The following is an 11,296-nucleotide window of genomic DNA, read 5'->3' as shown; positions in this document are numbered from 1 at the left end:
ATTTTGTTAGGCTGCAAATCCTACACAGTTTTCCCTTTTGTATTTGCATTTGTTCCTTCCCCCCTTAAACCATTCCTAGTGTGCCAAAACAAAAAGGAGAACAAATAAGTGCATTTACATCTCCAACATAAAAAAATAAGAGGCAACAAATGGATCAAGCTTGTCCAACAATTCGCATGCCATGCCATGCCATGCCATGCCAGAACAAGATTCCTACATGACATCGACCAATATGTTTCTAATTTGAAACAAACAAATCAAGACAACCTTGAAAACATCAACTAGAATCTTCCAACAAGTGATGAAGCAAGATTTGTTTTCCCAATACAAAATGGATGGATCAAGGCTCGTTATTCACAATGACATTGTCTGTCAAAATTATTTCAAGTGCTAACAGAAAAAAGGCTATGTTTTGTAAGTTTTTATCATCCCTGCTACTCTAATTTGGCCTCTTCCTTTTTTGGTGGATCCAGTTGCAAGTAGTAGAAAGGTTCCGTTGGCTCCTCCCTGTAAATCAATAGGATAAATAAATGAAACAATACAAGCAAGGTTTCAAATCTCGATCTGGTATCAATCTATCGCATCAATATAATACGGGTGTACTAGATGGTATACCAATCCATTCTATCAAAAAAATTAGTGAAAAAATAATACCAATTGGCAAACACCGGTTAGTTAGTATATGGCCCCATACCATTGTTTGGAGTTTCTACATAAGAAACAGGCTTTCAACTGTGAGCACTATATGAGTTTGTTTACTGAAGTCAGGCATAGAAACAGAATCAGCTTACATAGAACAGCTACTACAGTTAAAGATGATGCATTATGATCATTATTACATTATCAGGGTGAAAACACTTCTAAAAGGAATTGTGCATGATATTATTGGGTCTTCATCTGCGACGGATGATGATGCTTGATATCACACTGAATAGAAACTCATTTAATTTCTGATTAGATTTCGTGGTGTTTCCACCTTGTCATGTTACGGTCAGCTCTATGTTCGATCATTCGCTGAAGTTGAACTCTATGGACTTCAAAGTGTAATCTCGGATCATCCGAAGAAGATGCTCTTTGTTGACGAAAAAAAAAAGGACAAGAGGGCATATCATGTAGAACAGAAGATATGTTGGCAGGAGAAACAGAAAATTAGCTACAAGAATGAAGTCTGGGCTATTGGCATCACCCACGTCGGATACAAGTTGCTGCCAGGCAACCAAAATAAGTGAAAGCTGAACAGTCCAAATTGGTCAAGTAAAAGCCCAAAGTATAATAAGAACAGTCTGAGAGATACACAGTACCCGGGCTTAGATCGCATGCATTGCCAGAAGAGCTTGAAAGGGCCCGGAACTTTTTTTAATGGATTTCCTTCAAACAAAGCCTGCAAAAAGCATCAGGCAAGCACAATTATTGAACATTTAAGACTTTCATCAGTAAGTATATAAAACTCTAGATAGCAGTGGATGATAAATTACAGACGAACAAAGGGTAAAAGGCATGAGACCAGAGTATATTTCTTAATGCTAGACCAAACAACAGTTGAACATGCACTTTAACAGGATACACACACTTCAATCCTAAACACAAGCACTTGACATCTAAGGCAGATCCCTCAGATCTGTCGATCTTCCGTATTTGACCATTTGTACCATCAAGTGGTGAATTTAAAAGACAGAGAATATGAGCAACCTTAAAAATTCTAGGAGATTTTGGGGCAACACATTTACCAACTCATAATAATCAACAACTAGTACAGGCAGCAGCTACTTAAACTATCCAGGGATTTCAATGAGAAGTTTATATTCCTCATCAAAAAATTTCCATAAATTAAGAATAAATGGATCTACTACTGAAGAAGCATCATGAAAGATACAATAATTAAACCCAAAACTTCGAACCACAACCACAAAACTTGGTAGAATAATTATAGGATTGCCATTATAGCTATTCATGGGGGTACACCCAAGGGCCTCCACCAACAGGTCTAATGATAGCCCGTCACGTATCCATGTGCCATGTCAGCCAGCAAGGACTGCTACACGACACTATACACAACCCAAGGCACAATCGTTACACAATGTTAGTGGCTAGATGTTTACATCCTGTGGCCAACTCAACGATGATGATTAGATTCCACTATGCCATAATACCGGTTTCAAAATATAAAACAAACACAGACATCACATCAAGAAATTGAGTAGTTTCAAACTTTTGGCTAGTAGTGTTTTTTTATCACTTCTCAGTAAAATTTCTTCCAAATCAAACCATGCAATGTTTTTCACAAAATCGAGGGATATATCTAAGAAATACAAGCCAACAACTAATACAAGGATTAGTTATAAAAAATAAACACTCACCAAATACAATAATTTGCCATTCTAAGTAGTTCATGAAGGCCACGAATCCATCCTAGGAACAGAAGAAGTCCGACTGAACAGACCATGAGGGGACTAAATCTACTATTCAAACAGATTTTAATATGTAGGAATTTATGGTAAAGTTTCCAAGATGACAGGCTACGAAACAGCATTCTACGTAAAATGAAACTGAAAAAGGAAACCAAAAAGATTGATTCTTACATGAAATTCATTAATGACTGCAATGTGGCAAGACACAAGCTTAAAGAGAACTATTATTTCAATCTTCTCAACTTTGTACAGCAATAGCAAATTGTATCTGCATAGCTAGACATATATATTCTGCCATCAAGATATAATTTTTGACTTCTAAAACAAAGAAAAGTAAACGTCCTACATGATCAATCAAACAAAACGAACAAGAAAGAGAAGGCTTTTGGCATGAAACCAACTATAGATCAGATGAAACAGAGTAACAGTAGCTTCTTTTGAAGATGTCAAAAAAAGGAAAACCTGGATAACATCCTCTGCACGATCATTGCATCTGTGTGCCACAGGCTGTCGTGTGTCACCTTCAGGTAAACCCCAGGGGCTTTCTCTCCTTGGCACTGGCCTAGTGCTCATTCTTTTCTCTTTTAATCAGTATCAAAATCACCTCCACCTTTTGAGTCACACTGCAGTAAAATCAACTTAATCAAATCTAGAATTTTAACAAACTAAGCACTATAGACAAGTGAACAAACAACAAGATTAATATTTTTGGTTTAAAAAAGTAGCAAATATCACATCCTTCTTTGGGAAAAGTTCCAGATACATAAGATTATTTAAAAAAATCAAGCATAGAACAAGACAGATCACAGAGACAGAAAATCTTGAAACAAAGAATCAGGCAAGGATAAGGAAGGTGATTTTGTGATTTTCAACAATGAAAAATAAGAGAAGAGCCAAATAAGGTGAAAGGGAGAGACGTGTTCCTCTTCCTTGTGCCATCTCTAATCTGTAACCATTATGAAGTGCTTGCCCATTTTGCTTCTTGATGGTTTATCAGATAGTTTTCTTAAATTGGCTTGTGATAAGATAGAAATGGTCACCAATGGCTTGTCAGCTTGTCACTGTGGGATTATCAAATCATCAAAAATGCATTTCAAGAGGAACAAAACCAAACCTATGTAACTCTTCCCACCTGGGAAGAGAACCTGGAGTTGGTCTGCCAATCCTAGATGTGCCCCAAAACAATACATGGTGCACCGCTCAGAATACAGGTTGGATGATGCTAAGTTTGCACTAGACCTAAATGCACTCAAGCTGGAGTGCAACAAACAGACATCGAGAGCAATGTGGATGCAAGTGCAACCAATTACTTTTTTTCCAAGAAAAAGAGTAAACATATTAATCCAAAAGCGGTTACAACCTGTGCTCAGGAGATCAGCACACAAAAACAAAAAAGCATGGGGATCCTTCACCATGCCATACAAAAGAAGTTCTATCGGTTCTGGCAGACTTTGCCAACCGATTTGCACAGTTGTTCCCCTCCCTAAACACATGGGAGAGCCTGCAGTGAGAGAAATCAGCTAAGATATGTAAAATGTCCTGAACAAGATTGGCTCCTTGCCAAGGAGGGGAAGTTTGTTTCTCCAAGATCTTAATGGCCAGTTCAGCATCTGCCTCCATGATAATGCTCAAAACCCCTTTCCGTCTTGCATGAATCAGCCCTGCCTTCATAGCAACCAGCTTGTGGATGCAACCAATTATTATTGGCTCGATCTATTGCTAACAATGTTCCAAGGATGATGTAGATACAAAATGTTGCTGTAAATTAGAACGTTTTGGATGCAGAAGAGTCAAGTGGCCAATTGAACATCTCAAAGAAGTATTCTCAATGGTAATATTGAACTTCAAATTAATTTGTTTTTCAAACCATTATGGCCTGTTTGTCTCCAAGAAATTGGGACTTTTTAGGTAGCCAGTCATTGCATTTCTTTCCTGATAATTGATTGTAACAGTTTAGGAAGCATGCATGCCCACTCACTGATCTCCAAGTGTCGTTTGAAAACTTGCTGTACACACTACCGTCTAGTTTTCTAATCCTTGTTGTCCTTTTTCTACCTTCTAGCTTATTTTCTTTACTCTAATACTTTACTCGATTCCTCCAATCTATACTTTCTGTTAGCTCAAACTATCTTATCTGAATAGGAACGATCTAACAGGAGAATCAAATTACACGAACATAAACTCAAACCAAATGGGAAAGTGATAGTGATAAAAATGCAAGAGTAACCAAGAGATAGAACTCATCGAGTCACCATCTAACTCAAACTATTTTGGAATGTGAAGCAACAAATGTTAGACTCAAACCTCAATTTCATGATCTCCGATCTTCTATAAATGTATTGAATCACCATTCAACTTAACTCCGATAACCTGAAGCAACAAATACAACGCTCAAACTCAATTTCACGATCTTTGATCTTCTATGGTTGTCTTCAAAATCTTTCGAATTAAGCTTGTGTCTTGAAACTCATTTTATCAGCTCCTGTAGTTTGACGGGTGCTAGATGCTCATTAGAAGTACCCAAACGCTTCACCAAGAAGATTAATGACCAAGCCATATTATTCTTCTTTGATAAATGATTTTCTATATAAACAACTAGTTAAAAACTGTGGCAAACCTCTTATGCCTTTCTCAACCAGCCTAAATCCTGTACTTGATTTACTCTAGGGCAGATCAATTATCCAGCAGATAAAAATAAGAATCACTATTAGTAAACGCCATTACTGTAACTTACACATACCAAAAACTCACAGCAAAAATTACCACAGAAATCATGTAAAGCATGGAACCCTATGTAGATCTCCTTTATGACACGAGTCATCGATTCATCAGATAAGCCGGCAAAGTATTTGCAAGAACGTAGCAATAATTAATTAGGAAATCCATTAAACACATATTGCTTGAAACTAATTTTGACTCAAGATCATTCGGTGCCTATTTCATCATAGATCGTTGGAAACCACACATAGTATGATGCTACTAGTCTAGTGATCTTTTAGGGCTGCAAACATGAAAGGAGAGTACCGAAGAACCTAAGGGAGAAGAACCAAGAAGAGAGAGAAGGGTTCCGAACTCTTGCGCGTACCTGCGAGCTTCGAGATGGCGATGGTCTTTGAGAGGGGGGCTAGGGATTTGCGGGTTTGTGTCGTCCCGTAACCCAACACTGAACCGAGTTGGAGCAGGTTCAATTTACTGGACCGAGCCGAACACGTGTCTCCGGTCCGGTTTAACGTAAGGATTTATTATTCCATCTGCTGCCGCCGCCGGCATTCGTAACGACCGCGGATTGTCTTCCTTCTAGAAAAAGATGCTGTCGTCAGAAGGATAGGAAGATGACGCAACTGATGTTACGTCACTAAGTCTTATCCATTCATTATGGTCCGTTGGATTGGGGTTTGCCTCCCACAGCTGCCGTCGTCGCCAATAAAAAGCCTCCGTTTTGACAGGGTTAGAATCTCATCGCCGTAGGCCTTCGCGGCCTCGCCCACCCATCATCGGGTTCGACCTCGGCGCACCTGGTGCGGTGTGTGGCTTCTTCTCAGACCTCGTCGGCCATGGCTGATCTCCCGTCCAAGGTCGCCTCCTACGGTCTCTTGCTCATCGTGCTTGCCCTTGCGCCCGCCATGGTCAACCCGATCGGCGACGGGCGGAGGGCTGACACTTCCGTGGCCGCTTGCCTGGGCCTACTCTTCGTCCTCCTCCTCGGCACAGGGCTAGTGATGCTCAGCGTGTGGCTCCGCGACTCGCAAGACCCGACCGGCAACCCGCTGCTGGCCGACGCCGATCGCCCGACGGTTGGACCAGGATCCGGTGTACCAAGCGATTAAAACACCGTGACGATGACGACGACAACGACCACCAGATTACTATATATATATATATATAAGATAAGGTGGTTATTCTACATATTAGCATATGTTGATTTGGCATTAGAAGTTTATTTATGTTTGACTTTTATGTTATTTGTCGATAGTACCTGAAAGAACTCATGACAATAGCTTCAAAAGATCGTTAGAGCATATATGAGCAGAAAATTTTTGGAGCATAAGGAACCAAGATATAATTAGTTCACTAGTGAGCACAACAATAATACGAGCATGCAGCTCATCACATTTAACAAAGTAGCAAATGGGTCAATAATCCCCTATTTATGTGCATTTACAGGGAGATCTGCCACTTATAACTTGCGCTGATCCAAGAAAAGACATTCACTGGTTAACAACACATCATTGAGAATAGTAATCATGTTTTTAGAACTAACAACGAAATCAAGCTAGAATCCTTGGCATAACCTAGAGCCCAAAGAGTGTCGGCTTGATCGGCCATTAGCCTAGGCAGCAGGTGGATATTTATCAGCATCCTGTGATGTATCGATATCGGAAGGCGCCATGAATTGCCACATTGGGAAGCCAGGGTAACCGATGATGGGTATCATTAGCTTCTGTGCCGCAGCTTGACCTTTTGCTGTGAAGGGGGTCGCTATTACAGGTGGTGGGTGAGAAACATAGCTCGATCTGAGTTTTATTTGCTGCTCCAGACTCTCATTCTCTGCCTTCAGCTTCTGCTTCTCATCACGAAGCTCATTCTTCTCAGCCTGAAGAGCAATAAAATGTAATTAGATAACAGGTCGACAACTCATGCTAGAAAAGAAAAAAAAATGGAACAGCAAAGTTCCATAATGCTTGAAAAAGACACCTACTTTTTTTTCCCAAAATTATTGCATTTAATTGAAGCAAATGCATCTATGTTAGCCTTCTAAATAATCTCAACATCACATAGATCTTAATCTGATACAATACAAGCACAGTCATGAGAGATGAAGACACAAACTACATATATCTAACAATAGTAATACCAAAGGAAAATCTAAGCCACCTTTAATTCATTTATCTTCTCTTGGAGAATTTCATTTGACTCTTTAAGCTTTTCTGTCTCACTGCGCAGTTGAGTCAACACACGAACAGCATCACTTAGGATAGCAGCTTTGTCCAATTTTGATAACTTTCCAGGTTCAAGAAGAGAGCCCAATTCCAGGAATCTTAAATCAAAAACAAAAATAAAAGCCTTGAGGTCATCTTGATGCATGAGGAAAAAGTACCATATTTAGCATCACTGCTGGTTCACACATAATAAATCAGATATCGCACCTGTCATTCAACCTGTCCCTTCTCATTTTTTCTCTACAAGCTTTGGCGGGTGTACTACAGGTTTCTGACCTCTTACTGCAATAAAGCTTTCTGGTCTCAAAAACTGATCAACAAAAATGCATATGAAGTAACAATAATATCCTAAGTTTCACTTATAAGATCAAATTTCGACCGCTTTCCAGTGACTGGTTCTGTGAGGCCATTGGAGTCTGAAAAGGAGCTGTCAATCATGGCAACAGGCAGAAGAAATATGCTTGTTAGAACTTTGAAAAAAAAAAAGAATTTGAATAGAAGAATCACTGAAGATATCCAAAGAATAAAAATGCATAATATACAATACTTAAGTTAAAATCATAGAAAAATGACAAAAATTAAAAACCATAGCAGCTTCCAAATGATTCATACAAACCATAAGAATGTGATCGATGACTACGATGCAAAGTACTGATTTTTGCTGAAAGAATTATGAAGATTCTCAAAACCATTTCCACTATATTGACACCCAAGACCAAATAATGCAATGCCCTGAAGGATCTTCAGCTCCAAGGTCCTTATGGAACACATAAAATCTAGTAGTCTAAATTTACAGAAAATATGAACCATGGTGATTAATCTAAGACAAGTCCTTAAGTGTGTTTACGTATGCCCCAACATACTTTTATGATTTTAAGTATCCATCTAAATCCAAATGATCCTCTCCAATATGGAATTTTCATGTCATCTTTTATGATTGTCAGTATCTGTATGAATAATTTGCCTAATTCTCATGAACCAGAGCCACCGCACTATCCAATGGGATTTATTAGTCAGATACTCATTTGAATTTTAATAGGAATCTTTTAATGGATCATTAGTCAACAGATAGAGTGGTTATTATCATACGATGTAGAGTACGAACCCTGTGGACTATCAATGAACAATACGATTCTGAAAAGATTAACCATACATATATTGAAATTTACCCCACTGATACGATCCAGTCATAAAGCACATATTGGTTAGAAAGGGATAGATTGGACTAAATTGATGAAATGAGTCATCTCAGCTATTTAATGATAAAATGATTTGTTGGATTGCTCCTAAGTAATGTATGCATTAATTATAAAGAGCTTGCTTTAGCAATCATCACAAGATAAAGTAGATCAAACTTATCTTGGCACAAGTCAATTCGATGACAAATCAAAGAAACTGAATTGGAAACTTGAAGTGTGAATTGGACAGAGTGGTCATGTAAGATGGCATAGTCAGCTCTAAGGTGTGGGCACAGTTTGCATGGCAGAATCAAAGCTTTTTCCTCACTTGTTATGAGGCAATAAAAGAAATTTTTTTATGCAATTTGTTTCTTTGTCTACTTCCAATATTAAAGTATAGTACAAACCTTAAAACATCCAACTTTTCTCTAAATTCATGCAGCATATGCATGGTTTACTCCTTCCTTAATTATGTTGTGTCCTTTTCGGAAGTTGTGCGAAATTTCTTGTTTTGAGCATATAGACTAGTAATAGCATTTGGTTGTTCTTCCCAATGGATGGACCGCCTCTGTTCTTCTAGCTCTGTTAATGTCTGCAGGTTATGCAAAGATTTTAATCAAAAACTTCACCCAGATCAGCATGGGACACGTTCAAAAAGTCCTCTGCGACTACAAATAAAATATTTCCTATTCCATGTGTTGCATAGAACATTTCCTATTCCATGAGTTTCCGAAACACCTTAACTTGGTAGCATCTGATAAATTAAATCTACACAATGAAGAGATAATACTCTCTGTGATGCATATAGTACATCTCACCACCATCCAGGAAAAAGTCAATCGAGTTTCGACTTTTCAAGTTATCCTATTTAAGGCCCATAAAATGCAATAAGTGTTATACAGCACCTAAACAAAGTTTTCATCTTTCTATGACCAAATTACAAGATGATCAATATGTCTTCTCACTAACTTGCATCTTGCTCAACCCCCTCTTAGATCAGTGTAGAAGAGTGAAGATTCACCGTACAAATCACTCTCTTCTATTATGTAGATACCAAATATAGATTGCAATTGAATAGGCAAAATCAACAAACCCAACATCCACATGCTACGTGATCGGTCGAAACAATATTCCCACCCTAATCCACTCCATAAGGTTTTCTTGCTACATATATCCACAATACTACCAATGATCATAGCAACTCTCAATATCATACTATGATTCAATAAAACACTAACCTTAGAAGATCAAAAGTAACTACATGCATCAAACATTAATAGATCAAGAAAGAAGAAACAAAGCCGCAACTTTAGGAGACACCAGCTCTCCAGTTCATCCAAGAAGAGTGTTAGACAGTTCTCGACGACAACCGCAACGAGATCCCAAAGTATCGGATTCGAAATCACCTGAAGGAAATATTGAATCCCGGGGGAGCCCAGCAAAAGCCGCCGTTGACCCCCGCGAGATCGCCTTCGGAGGCGTGCATGTCGCCGATCAAGTCATCCAAGAACCAAGCAGGGTTTTCGGACGAACCCATCACCGATACTCGTCGGAACCCTCGCGGCCGGCGCTCGTTGGCGGATTCAGGGAACGGTTCGCCGTCGGGAGATCAATGGGTTTCCCTCTCGCCTTTCTCTTTCCGCCCTTTTACCGGCCTCGAACGTTAATGAAGTAACAGAGGAATACTTTCCTTACATACTCCCAACGCAACGTCCCTCGAACCTCACCAGCCTTGTTATCGGACAACTTTCAGCGCACTGTGGGGCCCAAATGAACTCCATCTCAGTCTCCAGTCACCGTGGGTAGCAATTCGGTACAAAATAAGAACAGACAGATGAGAGATAAATAAATGGAGTGGACTTGTGATGATAGATAAGATTGTGAATTTTAATATACTATCATGATATTTTATTTTTCATATATAGCTGTGATTTTAGATTTGGTTTCATTGAAGAATAAAATAATAAAAAAATTTATATGACATTATTTTTAGAATCATTTTAATGTTCAAAGAGAACATATTATATATTATTATAAAAATAAAAAAAAATATTATATCAAATAACATATATAACGTTTATAAGAGAACGACGTATCACTTATACAATAATATACTAATCAACTCGGATGTTTTAATAGAAATAAATTATATATCTTTTAATACATTTGTGTTTTTAGTGATTTAGATCATAACGATCGATCGATTATATCTATTATGTTTAGTTAAAATTAAAATTCTTAGAGTTGTAAATTAAGTACTTATTTTTACTCAAACCTAATCTAAAATTTCATCCAAATCAGTCTAAAGGAAACAGTATTGCTCATCAAATTCTGAGGGATTGGGATCAGCTCATTTGTATGATAACAGTGGAGTGCTTACTATTAAAGAACAGTAGTGGAATTAGAAATTGGCATCTTGTGTTGTCTACTGACAGGGAGCAGATAAAGATTCCAAATAGGAGCAGCAACCACACATGAGTGTCAGGGAAGAACATGCAGACAAAGGCTACAGCCACTCCACTTCTCAGATACAAGGAGAAAGAAAGAGGACATAGCTTCATGTTCTTCTCTCTCTCTTTCTCTCTCTCTTCAGAATATGATATTAATGGGCAAAATATGACCACTTCCAACAACAGCTCTCTCTCTCTCTCATCCTGCAGTGGTGTACTTGTGTTCTTCTTTGCAGGCATGAACTCTTGTGACATCTCTTTTTTCTGTGGTCTGTGTGATCCAAGCATTACTTCATGTCAGGCAACGACTCTAAGCCTCT

General features: G+C 38.4%; 2 protein-coding genes across 5 annotated transcripts; both read right to left on the bottom strand.

The window, feature by feature from the left end:
- Positions 1–128: 128 nt before the first annotated feature.
- On the bottom strand, positions 129–5,645 carry LOC135581483 (uncharacterized). 3 transcript variants are annotated; one of them, XM_065123136.1, is made up of 4 exons: positions 5,494–5,645; positions 2,871–3,031; positions 1,302–1,381; positions 129–507 (listed from the first exon to the last, which is right to left on the bottom strand). In XM_065123136.1, exons 2-4 carry the CDS (start codon positions 2,979–2,981, stop codon positions 435–437), a joined length of 264 nt encoding a protein of 87 aa, XP_064979208.1. In that variant the 5' UTR covers positions 2,982–3,031; positions 5,494–5,645; the 3' UTR covers positions 129–434. The 3 variants fall into 3 exon arrangements, with proteins under 3 accessions (XP_064979208.1, XP_064979209.1, XP_064979210.1); XM_065123137.1 differs by having other exon boundaries at positions 5,433–5,508; XM_065123138.1 differs by lacking the exon at positions 5,494–5,645 and adding an exon at positions 4,713–5,396.
- An 838-nt stretch (positions 5,646–6,483) lies between these two features.
- LOC103995634 (transcription factor ILR3) lies at positions 6,484–10,187 on the bottom strand. 2 transcript variants are annotated; one of them, XM_009416268.3, is made up of 5 exons: positions 9,933–10,185; positions 7,728–7,775; positions 7,556–7,630; positions 7,284–7,446; positions 6,484–7,002 (listed from the first exon to the last, which is right to left on the bottom strand). In XM_009416268.3, the coding sequence occupies exons 1-5, from the start codon at positions 10,061–10,063 to the stop codon at positions 6,739–6,741; spliced, it is 681 nt and encodes a 226-aa protein (XP_009414543.2). In that variant the 5' UTR covers positions 10,064–10,185; the 3' UTR covers positions 6,484–6,738. The 2 variants fall into 2 exon arrangements, with proteins under 2 accessions (XP_009414543.2, XP_064979207.1); XM_065123135.1 differs by lacking the exon at positions 7,728–7,775 and having other exon boundaries at positions 9,933–10,187.
- Between the last annotated feature and the right edge of the window lie 1,109 nt (positions 10,188–11,296).

Source organism: Musa acuminata, chromosome BXJ2-8 (genome assembly GCF_036884655.1).
Source record: "Musa acuminata AAA Group cultivar baxijiao chromosome BXJ2-8, Cavendish_Baxijiao_AAA, whole genome shotgun sequence".
In the NCBI taxonomy this organism is placed as follows: Eukaryota; Viridiplantae; Streptophyta; class Magnoliopsida; order Zingiberales; family Musaceae; genus Musa; species Musa acuminata.
Note: the sequence above shows the minus strand (reverse complement) of the source record. Positions and strands in the feature narration are given on the sequence as shown.

Bases quoted from the DNA above. Each gene is read 5' to 3' on its own strand.
- LOC135581483 (XM_065123136.1), bottom strand. From the start codon at position 2,981: ATGAGCACTAGGCCAGTGCCAAGGAGAGAAAGCCCCTGGGGTTTACCT. The intron at 1,382-2,870 runs GTTTTCCTTTTT...TGCTTTTTGCAG, and splicing joins GTGCAGAGGATGTTATCCAG to GCTTTGTTTGAAGGAAATCC. The intron at 508-1,301 runs GTACTGTGTATC...ATTGATTTACAG, and splicing joins TGCATGCGATCTAAGCCCGG to GGAGGAGCCAACGGAACCTT.
- LOC103995634 (XM_009416268.3), bottom strand. From the start codon at position 10,063: ATGGGTTCGTCCGAAAACCCTGCTTGGTTCTTGGATGACTTGATCGGC. The intron at 7,447-7,555 runs GTGCGATATCTG...TTTTGATTTAAG, and splicing joins AGGGACAGGTTGAATGACAG to ATTCCTGGAATTGGGCTCTC. The intron at 7,003-7,283 runs GTGGCTTAGATT...ATTGCTCTTCAG, and splicing joins AGAAGATAAATGAATTAAAG to GCTGAGAAGAATGAGCTTCG.